We start from the raw sequence: 18,939 nt of genomic DNA on the forward strand, positions 1-18,939 counted from the left end.
GCGTGTGTTCTGGATCGCGTGTGTTCTGGATCGCGTGTGTTTTGGATCGCGTGTGTTCTGGATCGAGTGTGTTCTGGATCGCGTGTGTTCTGGATCGCGTGTGTTCTGGATCGAGTGTGTTCTGGATCGCGTGTGTTCTGGATCGCGTGTGTTCTGGATCGCGTGTGTTCTGGATCGCGTGTGTTCTGGATCGCGTGTGTTCTGGATCGCGTGTGTTCTGGATCGCGTGTGTTCTGGATCGAGTGTGTTCTGGATCGCGTGTGTTTTGGATCGCGTGTGTTTTGGATCGCGTGTGTTCTGGATCGAGTGTGTTCTGGATCGCGTGTGTTCTGGATCGCGTGTGTTCTGAATCGCGTGTGTTCTGAATCGCGTGTGTTCTGGATCGCGTGTGTTCTGGATCGCGTGTGTTCTGGATCGCGTGTGTTCTGGATCGCGTGTGTTTTGGATCGCGTGTGTTTTGGATCGCGTGTGTTCTGGATCGCGTGTGTTCTGGATCGCGTGTGTTTTGGATCGCGTGTGTTCTGGATCGCGTGTGTTCTGGATCGCGTGTGTTCTGGATCGCGTGTGTTCTGGATCGCGTGTGTTCTGGATCGCGTGTGTTCTGGATCGAGTGTGTTCTGGATCGAGTGTGTTCTGGATCGAGTGTGTTCTGGATCGCGTGTGTTCTGGATCGCGTGTGTTCTGGATCGCGTGTGTTCTGGATCGCGTGTGTTCTGGATCGCGTGTGTTCTGGATCGCGTGTGTTCTGGATCGCGTGTGTTCTGGATCGCGTGTGTTCTGGATCGCGTGTGTTCTGGATCGCGTGTGTTCTGGATCGCGTGTGTTCTGGATCGAGTGTGTTCTGGATCGCTCAGACACCATCAGTGTTCAGTGTCTCTGAGCTCAGATCAGCACCAGTGAACGCTCACAGCTTGCCGGCCTCGGACACGCTGACGGACATGCAGCGGCACTGCTTGACCCGCGGGATCTTGCGGAACCGGACGGGCGGCTGCAGGTCGGGACACTCGAGCTCCACCGTGAGGCTGGTGAAGCGCTGCGGCCGGCAGAAGGAGCACGACTGGAACGACTCCTGCTCCTTCCGCACGTGCCGCGGGATGTAGAAGGAGTTGCACTGGCCGTAGCAGAAGCGGTTGATGACGGTGCGGCTCCGGCACGAGTCCTGGCTGACCGTCTGACGCAGCGGCTGAGTCTTACACCAGTCGCTCCGCAGGTACTGCCGCTCCGTCACCACCAGCGCTTCCTGGCTGGACGCCAGCACTTCCTGTCCGCGCCGGTCCGAGGCGTTGGAGCCGGGCTTGTAGGGCGACGGGATGGAGGAGTGCGGACGGTTCTTACGGCCGGCGGAGACGTACAGCGCGCCGGAGAGGAGCAGCAACAGCGCCACCTTACAGCTCATCCTGCAACACACCAGAGATACCAGTTACACACACACACACACACACACACTCTTACAGCTCATCCTGCAACACACCAGAGATACCAGTTACACACACACACACACACACACACTCTTACAGCTCATCCTGCAACACACCAGACATACCAGTTACACACACACACACACACACTCTTACAGCTCATCCTGCAACACACCAGAGAAACCAGTTACACACACACACACACTCTTACAGCTCACCCTGCAACACACCAGAGATACCAGTTACACACACACACACACACACACTCTTACAGCTCACCCTGCAACACACCAGAGATACCAGTTACACACACACACACACACACACACACACACTCTTACAGCTCATCCTGCAACACACCAGAGAAACCAGTTACACACACACACACACACACACACACACACACACACACTCTTACAGCTCATCCTGCAACACACCAGACCTACCAGTTACACACACACACACACACACACACTCTTACAGCTCATCCTGCAACACACCAGAGAAACCAGTTACACACACACACACACTCTTACAGCTCACCCTGCAACACACCAGAGATACCAGTTACACACACACACACACACACACTCTTACAGCTCATCCTGCAACACACCAGAGATACCAGTTACACACACACACACACACACACTCTTACAGCTCATCCTGCAACACACCAGAGATACCAGTTACACACACACACACACACACTCTTACAGCTCATCCTGCAACACACCAGAGATACCAGTTACACACACACACACACACACACTCTTACAGCTCATCCTGCAACACACCAGAGATACCAGTTACACACACACACACACTCTTACAGCTCATCCTGCAACACACCAGAGATACCAGTTACACACACACACACACTCTTACAGCTCATCCTGCAACACACCAGAGATACCAGTTACACACACACACACACACACACACTCTTACAGCTCATCCTGCAACACACCAGACATACCAGTTACACACACACACACTCTTACAGCTCATCCTGCAACACACCAGAGATACCAGTTACACACACACACACACACACTCTTACAGCTCATCCTGCAACACACCAGAGATACCAGTTACACACACACACACACACACACACACACACTCTTACAGCTCATCCTGCAACACACCAGAGATACCAGTTACACACACACACACACACACTCTTACAGCTCATCCTGCAACACACCAGAGATACCAGTTACACACACACACACACACACACACACTCTTACAGCTCATCCTGCAACACACCAGAGATACCAGTTACACACACACACACACACACACACACACACTCTTACAGCTCATCCTGCAACACACCAGAGATACCAGTTACACACACACACACACACACACACACACACACACACACTCTTACAGCTCATCCTGCAACACACCAGAGATACCAGTTACACACACACACACACACACACACACACACACTCTTACAGCTCATCCTGCAACACACCAGAGATACCAGTTACCATTTACATTTAGCAGAAGCTTTTATTCAAAGCGATTTACAAATGAGGAGAACAATAGAAGCGATCAGACCAACAAGAGCGCAACAGTAACAAGTCTCAGTTATAGCAAAGTACACACAGCAAGGTTTAAAAGATATATATATATAGCAGTTACACACTGGAGATGATACCATAAAAAGTCACTTTTTAGGGAGTAACTCTGGGTCTGTGAAAGCGATATATAAATGCAGTCCATTTACCATTTTACCATAACTCAATAGTGTGTAACTACTTTTGTAACCTAATATCGTACCCCTATATTGTAACATATTACGTTTGTAACACAATAATGTAAAACGTTACTTTTTTTAACCCTGTATTGTAACATTACATTCGTAACCCAATAATATAACACATTACAATATTGGGTTAAAAGTAACGTGTTACAATATTAGGTTACAAAAGTAACGTGTTACAGTAATGGGTTTAAAAAAGTAACGTTTTACATTATTGTGTTACAAACGTAATATGTTACAATAATGGGTTAAAAAAGTAAGGTGTTATATTATTGGGTTACAAAAGTAACGCGTTACAATAATGGGTTAAAAAAGTAAGGTGTTATATTATTGGGTTAGGAAAGTAACGTGTTACAGTAATGGGTTTAAAAAAGTAACGTTTTACATTATTGTGTTACAAACGTAATATGTTACAATATTGGGTTACGAAAGTAATGTGTTATAATATTGGGTTACAAAAGTAACGCGTTACAATAATGGGTTAAAAAAGTAAGGTGTTATATTATTGGGTTAGGAAAGTAACGTGTTACAATAATGGGTTAAAAAAGTAATGTGTTACAATAATGGGTTAGGAAAGTAACGTGTTACAATAATGGGTTAAAAAAGTAAGGTGTTATATTATTGGGTTAGGAAAGTAACATGTTACAATATTGGGTTAAAAAAGTAATGTGTTATATTATTGGGTAACAAAAGTAACGTGTTACAATAATGGGTTAAAAAAGTAATGTGTTATATTATTGGGTTACGAAAGTAACGTGTTATATTATTGGGTTAGGAAAGTAACGTGTTACAATATTGGGTTACAAAAGTAACGTGTTACAATAATGGGTTTAAAAAAGTAAGGTGTTATATTATTGGGTTAGGAAAGTAACGTGTTACAATAATGGATTACAAAAGTAATGTGTTACAATAATGGGTTAAAAAAGTAATGTGTTACAATAATGGGTTAAAAAAGTAAGGTGTTATATTATTGGGTTAGGAAAGTAACGTGTTACAATAATGGGTTAAAAGTAACTTTACTTTTGTAACCCCATATTGTAACACGTTACTTTTGTAGCTAAATATGTTAACATTAGTAATGTTCTAAACTGCATTCATTTTGGCATGCGAGACAGAACTGAGCTCATTTCATATCTAATGTTACGAGTCATAACATCTAATGATTCACATTAAAATACCACACAGATCGAATCTCTCCTCATGTTCCTCATCATCTCTAAAGTGAGGTCGAAGCGTTTCACCCCGAGGTTTCGCCCTGTTTCCTGTGAAGACAGGAAGTCACAGATTAACTCTGATTCGTCAGTCAGGAGGGCTCGAGTACGGCTCTGCACGAGAGAGCGATCCGTCAATCACGCCGGACATCTTTAGCACAGATGTGGCATCGCCGGAAGGAAAAACAAATGTGAGTGATTCATTCCCATAAACGAAATATTTATAAAGCGGCTGTTTTTCATGAATCAAAGCTCTTGGTTTCCTTCCAAAGAGCGTCAAGGTTGAACCTTCCTTATAAGTTTTTCCTGCTCTTGATTAGAAATCTCCAGGCTTTTGTTTCCCCGTTCTGACCCCGGACTCGTCCCGTTCTCGGCTGTTTGCACAAACATGAGGAATGCGAGCCTTTGCTCAAACGCTCTGCGGAGTTTAAATCGCAGCCTCGTAAATCTCGGACCCCGAACTCCGTCGCGTCTCTGTGTTGTGTTGCACAAGACATGCAGCGCCACAGAAACTGTTCCGGGGTCAGTGCCTGTGTCAGTCTCCGCCGCCCTCGAGTCTCCAGAGCTCCAGCTCCACTGTTCCCGGATCAAGGTCACGTGTTTCCCGGCTCAAGGTCACGATCGTGGAGGAACTGCAGGAAAACGCGATCTTGTGTTTGATTTAGTCCTTCAATTGACCAGTCAGAAGTGTTTCTCTCTTATCTGATGAGAATATATATATATATATAGGCCCACAGTCAAACCTAACTTTATTCACACACCTTCAACATTTCTCACATTATCAGTTTATTCGCTATAGTTTAGACAATGGTAATAAATATGAGCAGAACTCAGTGGATATTTGACTGGTTTTGTCCGTCCTTCTGTTAGACTCTCACACATGAATTATGTTGAATATCTGTCAGCTGTTAAATTTAACTCCACAATTAGATAATACCAGTTTAGCTCAACCAGTGACCAAGCAATGCTTCATGTTGTTCAGTGTGTGTGTAAAAAGAGCATTAGCAATTACAGAAAACACACTGAAGAAAACACGATCAGCTCAAAGTGGAGGAATCATTATTGGTTTGATAAGTTTTACTGGTCGTCTCTGTATGAAGAATATTTGGGTGTAATATGTCACTGTTTACTTTATTTTGCTCTCCTCACTTATATTAATGAACTATAGTGTCCTGCACACACTAGTGAAAAATCATCCAAAATGAAATCTGGTGTGTGAATGTTTGGTTTGAGTGTGTGTATATATATATGCCGCACAGATATTTCCCAAGCTTAAGGTTCCCACAGCAATAGCGTTTAAATCAACATGAGCCTGATAACCTGAGCAGATCCTCTGGATGAGGGAAGCAGAAGTGTGTGTGTGTGTGTGTGTGTGTGTGTGTGTATGTGTGTGTCCATCTGAAAGTGAGACACCGTAGATCTGGACTGAGAACTAATCCTTCAGAATGAGCGGGTCAGCAGAGGTCAGGGGTCATTTGAGGGAAACGGGAAGGGCGTGACATTTGATAAGGGTCGAGGAAGATGTGTGTGAGGTCACAGGAAGTGACACAAAAACCAGGCAATTAAATCTAACAAATAGATTTATAAAACTGCCTGATTCTGATTGGACGAGCTGCACTGAAATTCTATAAGCTGAAAAACACTCATTCCTTCACTCTAATGATCCTATAATTAATAGACTAATTAATGACATGCTGGAATAATTCATTATTCCAATGATTATTTTTGACAATTTTGCTTATTTTATGAAAGCGAAGTGTCAAGAAAAGTCTTAACATTGTTAAGTGTGTAGTAAAATCCGTGATGGTTTATTGCTCCAAAGTGAAAAAGAGGTTCAAAAACATCAATTGAATTCGGTTCTAAAAATGAACGTTTGTGAAAAAAGGTTATTTTGTGACGCACATATTTCCATTCTCTCAATAACACACTTCTAAAAGCCCGTCCGTGTCAGATCAGAGTCTGTGAATCACCAGCGTCTCGTCAGCCGGAAGAACTGACGACGCTTCATGATCAAAACACACACACACCTGAGCGTAACACACTCCTGTCAGCACACACACACACACACACTGACGACGCTTCATGATCAAAACACACACACACACTCCTGACCGTAACACACTCCTGTCACCACACACACACTGACGACGCTTCATTCATGATCAAAACACACACACACCTGAGCGTAACACACTCCTGTCAGCACACACACACACACACACTGACAACGCTTCATGATCAAAACACACACACTCACACACACACACTCCTGACCGTAACACACTCCTGTCAGCACACACACACACACACACACTGACGACGCTTCATGATCAAAACACACACACTCACACACACACACACACACTCCTGACCGTAACACACTCCTGTCACCACACACACACTGACGACGCTTCATGATCAAAACACACACACTCACACACACACACTCCTGACCGTAACACACTCCTGTCAGCACACACACACACTGACGACGCTTCATGATCAAAACACACACACTCACACACACACACTCCTGACCGTAACACACTCCTGTCACCACACACACACTGACACAGCGAACACACTCCTGTCACCACACACACTCTCTCTCTCACTCACACACAGCGAACACACACACACACACACACTCATACACACACAGCGAACACACTCCTGTCACCACACACACACTCACACAGCGAACACACTCCTGTCACCACACACACTCTCTCTCTCACTCACACACAGCGAACACACACACACACACACACACACTCATACACACACAGCGAACACACTCCTGTCACCACACACACTCTCTCTCTCACTCACACACAGTGAACACACACACACACTCACACACAGCGAACACACACACACACACACACACACTCCTGACCGTAACACACTCCTGTCAGCACACACACACACACACACACTGACGACGCTTCATGATCAAAACACACACACTCACACACACACACTCCTGACCGTAACACACTCCTGTCACCACACACACACTGACGACGCTTCATGATCAAAACACACACACACACACACACACACACACACACTCCTGACCGTAACACACTCCTGTCACCACACACACACTGACGACGCTTCATTCATGATCAAAACACACGCGAACACACACACACACACAGCGAACACACACACTCACACACTCACACACACACTCACACAGCGAACACACTCCTGTCACCTCACACACACACACACTCACACAGCGAACACACACACACACTCTCTCACACACACAGCGAACACTCTCACACACACACACACACACATAGCGAACACACACATTCACACAGCGAACACACTCCTGTCACCTCACACACACTCACACAGCGAACACACTCCTGTCACCACACACACTCTCTCTCTCACTCACACACAGCGAACACACACACACACACACACACACTCATACACACACAGCGAACACACTCCTGTCACCACACACACTCTCTCTCTCACTCACACACAGCGAACACACACACACACACACACTCATACACACACAGCGAACACACTCCTGTCACCACACACTCTCTCTCTCTCACTCACACACAGCGAACACACACACACACTCACACACACACACTCATACACACACAGCGAACACACTCCTGTCACCACACACACTCTCTCTCTCACTCACACACAGCGAACACACACACACTCACACACAGCGAACACACACACACACTCACACAGCGAACACACTCCTGTTGCCACACACACACACACACACACAGCGAACACACTCCTGTCACCTCTCACACACACACACATACACACACACACACAGCAAACACACTCCTGTAATCCACTCCTGTCACCTCACACACACACACACACACACTCACACACACACCGAACACACTCCTGTAATACACTCCTGTCACATCACACACACACACTCACACAGTGAACACACTCCTGTCACCACACTCACACACACACAGCAAACACACTCCTGTAATACATTCCTGTCACCTCACACACACACACAGCAAACACACTCCTGTAATACATTCCTGTCACCTCACACACACACACACACACACACACACACACAGCAAACACACTCCTGTAATACACTCCTGTCACATCACACACACACACACACACACACACACACACACACACTCACACAGTGAACACACTCCTGTCACCTCACACACACACACTCACACAGTGAACACACTCCTGTCACCACACACACACACACACACAGCGAACACACTCCTGTAATACATTCCTGTCACCTCACACACACACACTCACACAGTGAACACACTCCTGTAATACATTCCTGTCACCTCACACACACACACTCACACAGTGAACACACTCCTGTAATACATTCCTGTCACCTCACACACACACACTCACACAGTGAACACACTCCTGTAATACATTCCTGTCACCTCACACACACACACAGCAAACACACTCCTGTAATACATTCCTGTCACCTCACACACACACACACACACACACAGCAAACACACTCCTGTAATACACTCCTGTCACATCACACACACACACACACACACACACACACACACTCACACAGTGAACACACTCCTGTCACCACACTCACACACACACTCACACAGTGAACACACTCCTGTCACCTCACACACACACACTCACACAGTGAACACACTCCTGTCACCACACACACACACACACACAGCGAACACACTCCTGTAATACATTCCTGTCACCTCACACACACACACTCACACAGTGAACACACTCCTGTAATACATTCCTGTCACCTCACACACACACACACACACACACACACACAGCAAACACACTCCTGTAATACATTCCTGTCACCTCACACACACACACACACACACACACACACACACACACACACAGCAAACACACTCCTGTAATACATTCCTGTCACCTCACACACACACACACACACACACAGCAAACACACTCCTGTAATACACTCCTGTCACCTCACACACACACAGCGAACACACTCCTGTAATACACTCCTGTCACCTCACACACACACAGCGAACACACTCCTGTAATACATTCCTGTCACCTCACACACACACACACACAGCAAACACACTCCTGTAATACATTCCTGTCACCTCACACACACACAGCAAACACACTCCTGTAATACACTCCTGTCACCTCACACACACACACACACACAGTGAACACACTCCTGTAATACATTCCTGTCACCTCACACACACACACACACACTCACACAGTGAACACACTCCTGTAATACATTCCTGTCACCTCACACACACACAGCGAACACACTCCTGTAATACATTCCTGTCACCTCACACACACACACACACAGCAAACACACTCCTGTAATACATTCCTGTCACCTCACACACACACAGCAAACACACTCCTGTAATACACTCCTGTCACCTCACACACACACACACACAGCAAACACACTCCTGTAATACATTCCTGTCACCTCACACACACACACACACACTCACACAGCAAACACACTCCTGTAATACATTCCTGTCACCTCACACACACACACACACACACACACAGCAAACACACTCCTGTAATACATTCCTGTCACCTCACACACACACACACACACACACACACACACACACACACAGCAAACACACTCCTGTAATACATTCCTGTCACCTCACACACACACACACACACACACACAGCAAACACACTCCTGTAATACATTCCTGTCACCTCACACACACACACACACACACACACAGCAAACACACTCCTGTAATACATTCCTGTCACCTCACACACACACACACACACACACACACACACACACACACACACACACAGCAAACACACTCCTGTAATACATTCCTGTCACCTCACACACACACACACACACACACAGCAAACACACTCCTGTAATACATTCCTGTCACCTCACACACACACACACACACACACAGCAAACACACTCCTGTAATACATTCCTGTCACCTCACACACACACAGCAAACACACTCCTGTAATACACTCCTGTCACCTCACACACACACAGCAAACACACTCCTGTAATACACTCCTGTCACCTCACACACACACAGCGAACACACTCCTGTAATACATTCCTGTCACCTCACACACACACACACACACACACACACAGCAAACACACTCCTGTAATACATTCCTGTCACCTCACACACACACAGCAAACACACTCCTGTAATACACTCCTGTCACCTCACACACACACACACACAGTGAACACAAAAAAAAAAAATTAAATCTAAATTTAAATCATATGCTTCTTTTAAACATAACTTAAAGAAATGGTTAATAGAGTCAGGACTGTTTACACTACACTTGACATGAAATCCTCCTTGTCCTGCCTGTGTGTTTGCTTGTTTGTTTGTGCCTCTTGTGCTACGCCAATGTGGTTGGTTAGCTCATTGTGTTCTTTTGTGTTTAGATAGGTGAAACCTCTGTTGATAGTTATTGTCCCAGCTATATTGTTTTTTTTTTGTTTGTTTTTTTTGTGTTTTTTTTATGTGACATATTAAGATCTGTCCAGGGACAGCAGATGTAAAATAGTCTATTGGCTAATTCTGGCACATTAGTGTGCATTGTCCCTGTTAAATAAACCTGAAATAAATAAACAAACACACTCCTGTCACCTCTCACACACACACAGCGAACACACTCCTGTAATACACTCCTATCACATCACACACACACACAGCGAACACACTCCTGTAATACACTCCTGTCAGCTCTCACACACACACAGCGAACACACTCCTGTAATACACTCCTGTCAGCTCACACTCACACACAGCGAACACACTCCTGTAATACACTCCTATCACATCACACACACACACAGCGAACACACTCCTGTAATACAGTCCTGTCACCTCACACACACACACAGCGAACACACTCCTGTAATACAGTCCTGTCACCTCACACACACACACACACACACACACAATCATGCAGGTGAGGTTTGTTTAAAGGCTGGTCAGTGTGTGTGTGTGTGTGTGTGTAAAGCGTTCGCTGTCTGTCCTCAAACTCAGTCCTTCAGAACCAGAACTCTATTACTTCCATTCTGATTCTGTCATTACGACACGCGTTAGATCTTCATCACCAGATCTTCATCACCAGATCTTCATCGCCAGATCTTCATCACCAGATCTTCATCACCAGATCTTCATCACCAGATCTGCTCTTCATAAGATTATGATTTCCGTTCATAATCCATCATGTGAAAGTTTATAGAAGTATTAAGTGAGATATTCAGTCTCGCTGAACTGAACGTGTTCAAGCAGTGATGATGATGATGAAGATCTGACAGTTTAATGACAGGAAATGAGATGCACTTTACTGGCGAAATTATTATATTATAACAATTACGGTAGTTTTAAGCAATAAAAACACTGATATTTGATTGGTTGTTGTGAAGCCGCTGCGCGTCTCTACTGTATCAGCGCGGGGGAAGTACAGCTCATGACGTCACACGTGTTTCCCAGCAGACTCGAACATGTTCGAATAACCAAGAAAAAACAAATTTAAGAAACTGGACGTTTTGAACACTTTTTTTTTTTTTTTTTTAAACGTTCTTCGGACGTTAAAGGAACATTGTATCATTGTTCACACACTATGAGAACGTTACATTTGAATGTTCTCTGAGCGTTCCGAAAGTTCAGTTGGACGTTCGTTTGACGTTTTTTTAAATGTAACAACTTGAGTTTGTCAGTGGATTTCGGAAGTGAGTCACTTCTGTTAACCTGTCAATCATCTGAGATTATTAGCAGTATCAGTATTAATCAGCAAACAGGTCAAATATCTCTAATCGCGAGTATGATTATGATTTATGAAACCATAGCAAAGTATAATTCCGTGGCGATGAAGGTGTGTGACTCACTCTTGATCAAAACCAAAAATTACAGGCTAATCCTCTTTCCCCGACAGTGCTGGTGCACACACACACACACACACACACACACACACACACACTCACACACTCACTCACCTCGATGATGATGGTGAAGCCCATGGAGATGAAGATCGAGGTTCCTCAGGAGTCTGTGATTCTGTCCGATTCTCCGAGACTCTGATGCTCAATTCTCGAGGTGACTCTATAAATCTCTCTCTCTCTCTCTCTCTCTCTCTCTCTCTCTCTCTCTCAATTCAGAAAGCTTTATTGGCATGACAAAAAAATACATTTTGTATTGCCAAAGCATCAAAACATTCTCTCTCTCTCTCTCTCTCTCTCTCTCTCTCTCTCTCTCTCTCTCTCTCTCTCACTCACACAGACACACACACTCTCTCTCTCTCTCTCTCTCTCTCTCTCTCTCTCTCTCACACACAGACAGACACACACACACACACACTCTCTCTCTCACACACACACACACACACACTCTCTCTCTCTCACACACACACACACACACACACACTCTCTCTCTCTCTCTCTCACACACACACACAGACACACACACACACACACACACACTCTCTCACACACACACACACACACACACACACACTCTCTCTCTCTCTCTCTCTCTCTCTCTCTCTCTCTCTCTCTCATATGATTCTTTTCATGCGTTTTTCATGAGCTTGTGTTTTGCAAGAAACTCTTAATGCCACAAAAACTAACTTAATGTTAAAGTTAAAATGTTTTAATTTTTTAATCTGTTAAATGTCCACATTTGGAATAGTTTCATGTTCCATCGTCACGGACAGTCAGTAATAAGCCTATTGATTTCCATCATCATTATTAAAATATGCATTGATTAATTAGATCTAGAGCCAAGTTAGACCAATTTCATGTGTTGATTTTGATGTTTATTGTTAAAACTACAACGAAAAGTTATTATACATAATATTTACAGCATGTAATTGTATGGATTGAGTTTATGACATTCATAGTACAAAAAAATGGAGTGAGTGATTTGACTAGTTTTCCTCGTGTAACGTGTGTGTGTTCGACTTTATTACAGCGACACCTGCTGGACACACACACACACTCATCTGAACTCATCTCTTCTGGTGTGTGTGTGTGTCAGCTCATCCATATCTCAAGACATCGAGCTTCCAACAGTTTCTATAACTCTATTTATTAATATATTTAGTTTGTTGTTGTTGTTGACGATACCACCATGCTTCATTCCCCTGATCATATATGAGTTCTGCAATAACAAGTGACACTATGAAAGCAATTTGGTCATCATAATCAGATTTAAATATTTAACATGACCTTATATGGTCTGATCAAAGTGTTTTGAGATGACAATCTTTAAAAATATATATTTAAAAAAATGTTTTATAAAATATATTTAAATCAAATAATTAAATAAAAATGTTTTTTTGTTTTTTTTAAATAACTTTTTGTTACGTTCCTCCACTACCTGTGGTGGCTCTGTTTCCTCTATTAAAAGCTGAGGCACTTCGTGCAGAGAGAGAGAGGAGGAGGGAGAGACTGGTGTACCGGCCACCACGCCTGTTGTTGTTGTTGTTGTTGTTGATCTTCCTGCAATGTTGTAGTTGTCTCCCAATTTCTGTTTTGTTTGTAATTTACTCAATTGTTTAATAAATCCCCTAGACAAACGAGTACAACTGACTTTGCGGTCACTTTGTGTTGTGGTCAGTGTGCCTGATCATAACACTTTTATGGCAGAAAAAAAATCGAAATTGAATGACACATAAATTCAACACAGTTTAATGATGATTCACAGCTGCGTTTCATCTCTCCAGTCTCTTTATTTATTTCATATTGGAATTATGTACAGAGTCATAGAATCTATATTGTAAATGCAACAAGCAAGACAGTTTTCCGTTCTCTCCGCTGATAATCTTTGGATCGCAGGAACGTTCCTCAAAAGCCCGGCAGAAGGAGTGACGTACAGTGTGACGCGAGCGATGATGTAACCGATGACGTACAGTGTGACGCGAGCGATGATGTACAGTGTGACGCGAGCGATGATGTAACCGATGACGTACAGTGTGACGCGAGCGATGATGTAACCGATGACGTACAGTGTGACGCGAGCGATGATGTAACCGATGACGTACAGTGTGACGCGACCGATGATGTAACCGATGACGTACAGTGTGACGCGAGCGATGATGTAACCGATGACGTACAGTGTGACGCGAGCGATGATGTAACCGATGACGTACAGTGTGACGCGAGCGATGATGTAACCGATGACGTACAGTGTGACGCGACCGATGATGTAACCGATGACGTACAGTGTGACGCGACCGATGATGTAACCGATGATGTACAGTGTGACGCGAGCGATGATGTAACCGATGACGTACAGTGTGACGCGACCGATGATGTAACCGATGACGTACAGTGTGACGCGACCGATGATGTAAGCGATGATGTACAGTGTGACGCGACCGATGATGTAACCGATGACGTACAGTGTGACACGACCGATGATGTAACCGATGACGTACAGTGTGACACGACCGATGATGTAACCGATGACGTACAGTGTGACGCGAACGATGATGTAACCGATGACGTACAGTGTGACGCGAACGATGATGTAACCGATGACGTACAGTGTGACGCGACCGATGATGTAAGCGATGATGTACAGTGTGACGCGAGCGATGATGTACAGTGTGACGCGAGCGATGATGTAACCGATGACGTACAGTGTGACGCGACCGATGATGTAACCGATGACGTACAGTGTGACGCGACCGATGATGTAAGCGATGATGTACAGTGTGACGCGACCGATGATGTAACCGATGACTTACAGTGTGACACGACCGATGATGTGACCGATGACGTACAGTGTGACACGACCGATGATGTAACCGATGACGTACAGTGTGACGCGAGCAATGATGTAACCGATGACGTACAGTGTGACGCGAGCGATGATGTAACCGATGACGTACAGTGTGACGCGAACGATGATGTAACCGATGACGTACAGTGTGACGCGAACGATGATGTAACCGATGACGTACAGTGTGACGCGACCGATGATGTAAGCGATGATGTACAGTGTGACGCGAGCGATGATGTACAGTGTGACGCGAGCGATGATGTAACCGATGACGTACAGTGTGACGCGAGCGATGATGTACAGTGTGACGCGAGCGATGATGTAACCGATGACGTACAGTGTGACGCGAGCGATGATGTACAGTGTGACGCGAGCGATGATGTAACCGATGACGTACAGTGTGACGCGAGCGATGATGTAACCGATGACGTACAGTGTGACGCGAGCGATGATGTAACCGATGACGTACAGTGTGACGCGACCGATGATGTAACCGATGACGTACAGTGTGACGCGAACGATGATGTAACCGATGACGTACAGTGTGACGCGAACGATGATGTAACCGATGACGTACAGTGTGACGCGACCGATGATGTAAGCGATGATGTACAGTGTGACGCGAGCGATGATGTACAGTGTGACGCGAGCGATGATGTAACCGATGACGTACAGTGTGACGCGAGCGATGATGTACAGTGTGACGCGAGCGATGATGTAACCGATGATGTAACCGATGACGTACAGTGTGACGCGAGCGATGATGTACAGTGTGACGCGAGCGATGATGTACAGTGTGACGCGAGCGATGATGTAACCGATGACGTACAGTGTGACGCGAGCGATGATGTAACCGATGATGTACAGTGTGACGCGACTGATGATGTAAGCGATGATTTACAGTGTGACGCGAGCGATGATGTAACCGATGATGTACAGTGTGACGCGAGCGATGATGTAACCGATGACGTACAGTGTGACGCGAGCGATGATGTAACCGATGACGTACAGTGTGACGCAACCGATGATGTAAGCGATGATGTACAGTGTGACGCGACCGATGATGTAACCGATTACGTACAGTGTGACGCGAGCGATGATGTAACCGATGACGTACAGTGTGACGCGACCGATGATGTAAGCGATGATGTACAGTGTGACGCGACCGATGATGTAACCGATTACGTACAGTGTGACGCGAGCGATGATGTAACCGATGACGTACAGTGTGACGCGACCGATGATGTAAGCGATGATGTACAGTGTGACGCGAGCGATGATGTACAGTGTGATGCGAGCGATGATGTAACCGATGACGTACAGTGTGACGCGAGCGATGATGTAACCGATTACGTACAGTGTGACGCGAGCGATGATGTAACCGATGACGTACAGTGTGACGCGAGCGATGACGTACAGTGTGACGCGAGCGATGACGTACAGTGTGACGCGAGCGATGACGTACAGTGTGACGCGACCGATGATGTAAGCGATGACGTACAGTGTGACGCGAGCGATGATGTACAGTGTGACGCGAGCGATGATGTACAGTGTGACGCGAGCGATGATGTAACCGATGACGTACAGTGTGACGCGAGCGATGATGTAACCGATGATGTACAGTGTGACGCGAGCGATGATGTAACCGATGATGTACAGTGTGACGCGAGCGATGATGTAACCGATGACGTACAGTGTGACGCGAGCGATGATGTAACCGATGACGTACAGTGTGACGCAACCGATGATGTAAGCGATGATGTACAGTGTGACGCGACCGATGATGTAACCGATTACGTACAGTGTGACGCGAGCGATGATGTAACCGATGACGTACAGTGTGACGCGACCGATGATGTAAGCGATGATGTACAGTGTGACGCGACCGATGATGTAACCGATTACGTACAGTGTGACGCGAGCGATGATGTAACCGATGACGTACAGTGTGACGCGACCGATGATGTAAGCGATGATGTACAGTGTGACGCGAGCGATGATGTACAGTGTGATGCGAGCGATGATGTAACCGATGACGTACAGTGTGACGCGAGCGATGATGTAACCGATTACGTACAGTGTGACGCGAGCGATGATGTAACCGATGACGTACAGTGTGACGCGAGCGATGACGTACAGTGTGACGCGAGCGATGACGTACAGTGTGACGCGAGCGATGACGTACAGTGTGACGCGACCGATGATGTAAGCGATGATGTACAGTGTGACGCGAGCGATGATGTACAGTGTGACGCGAGCGATGATGTAACCGATGACGTACAGTGTGACGCGAGCGATGATGTAACCGATGACGTACAGTGTGACGTGAGCGATGACGTACAGTGTGACGCGACCGATGATGTAAGCGATGATGTACAGTGTGACGCGAGCGATGATGTAACCGATGACGTACAGTGTGACGCGACCGATGATGTAAGCGATGATGTACAGTGTGATGCGAGCGATGATGTAACCGATTACGTACAGTGTGACGCGAGCGATGATGTAACCGATTACGTACAGTGTGACGCAAGCGATGATGTAACCGATGACGTACAGTGTGACGCGAGCGATGACGTACAGTGTGACGCGAGCGATGACGTACAGTGTGACGCGACCGATGATGTAAGCGATGATGTACAGTGTGACGCGAGCGATGATGTAACCGATGACGTACAGTGTGACGCGAGCGATGATGTAACCGATGACGTACAGTGTGACGTGAGCGATGACGTACAGTGTGACGCGAGCGATGATGTAACCGATTACGTACAGTGTGACGCAAGCGATGATGTAACCGATGACGTACAGTGTGACGCGAGCGATGACGTACAGTGTGACGCGAGCGATGACGTACAGTGTGACGCGACCGATGATGTAAGCGATGATGTACAGTGTGACGCGAGCGATGATGTAACCGATTACGTACAGTGTGACGCGACCGATGATGTAAGCGATGATGTACAGTGTGACGCGAGCAATGATGTAACCGATTACGTACAGTGTGATGCGAGCGATGATGTAAGCGATGACGTACAGTGTGACGCGAGCGATGATGTAAGCGATGACGTACAGTGTGACGCGAGCGATGATGTAACCGATTACGTACAGTGTGACGCGAGTGCTTTCATACGTCACCACAACAGGGTCTCGCCACATCACGCTATTCTGAACATAAATGACATCAAATGGGCTTAATGTACGAATTTACGTGTATTATTAATCAATGTATTAATCGCTTTTTTTATTGCCAATGTAAAACGACACTTCCTCGACCTCAGACACGGTGGTCTATGAAAGCCGGATCTTTATGTGAAGGACTCGGGACGTTTTTACCAGGAAATCAAAAGTGTGACGCTAACACTCGCGAGAGTCTGTCTCCTGTTCAGTTACACACGACACTAAAGCTTATACGATGTTCAGGAGTGACCCGGGAACAATGCTGTGTTTCTCCTCATAAAACATGATCCAGGATCTGAACACGTCTACTAAACAAGGGAACATGTAGTATAAAAATAAACATAAGCGGTCAGATGGCATGAACGCGCTCACTCCAGAGGACGAAGCGGATAAATGTGTTCATACACCGGGAGAATGCGTTCAGACTCTCGCTGACGACGACTGGCTCTCCCGAATCCCGATGGAGGGAACGAGACCAAGCCGGCGTGACGCTCCGT

The 18,939-nt window shown here is 45.9% G+C and overlaps 1 protein-coding gene across 1 annotated transcript; it reads right to left on the reverse strand.

Moving 5' to 3' along the window:
• Window positions 1–856: 856 nt before the first annotated feature.
• On the reverse strand, window positions 857–12,622 carry grem2b (gremlin 2, DAN family BMP antagonist b). The gene is made up of 2 exons (XM_056244725.1): window positions 12,475–12,622; window positions 857–1,397 (listed from the first exon to the last, which is right to left on the reverse strand). Exon 2 carries the CDS (start codon window positions 1,394–1,396, stop codon window positions 905–907), a length of 492 nt encoding a protein of 163 aa, XP_056100700.1. The 5' UTR covers window position 1,397; window positions 12,475–12,622; the 3' UTR covers window positions 857–904.
• Window positions 12,623–18,939: the final 6,317 nt, after the last annotated feature.

Source organism: Rhinichthys klamathensis, unplaced genomic scaffold (assembly GCF_029890125.1).
Source record: "Rhinichthys klamathensis goyatoka isolate OS25496 unplaced genomic scaffold, OSU_Roscu_1.1 h1tg001063l_1, whole genome shotgun sequence".
Classification (NCBI taxonomy): Eukaryota; Metazoa; Chordata; class Actinopteri; order Cypriniformes; family Leuciscidae; genus Rhinichthys; species Rhinichthys klamathensis.

What these genes read in the sequence shown, in the direction of transcription:
- grem2b (XM_056244725.1), bottom strand. Translation starts at nt 1,396, where the DNA reads ATGAGCTGTAAGGTGGCGCTGTTGCTGCTCCTCTCCGGCGCGCTGTAC.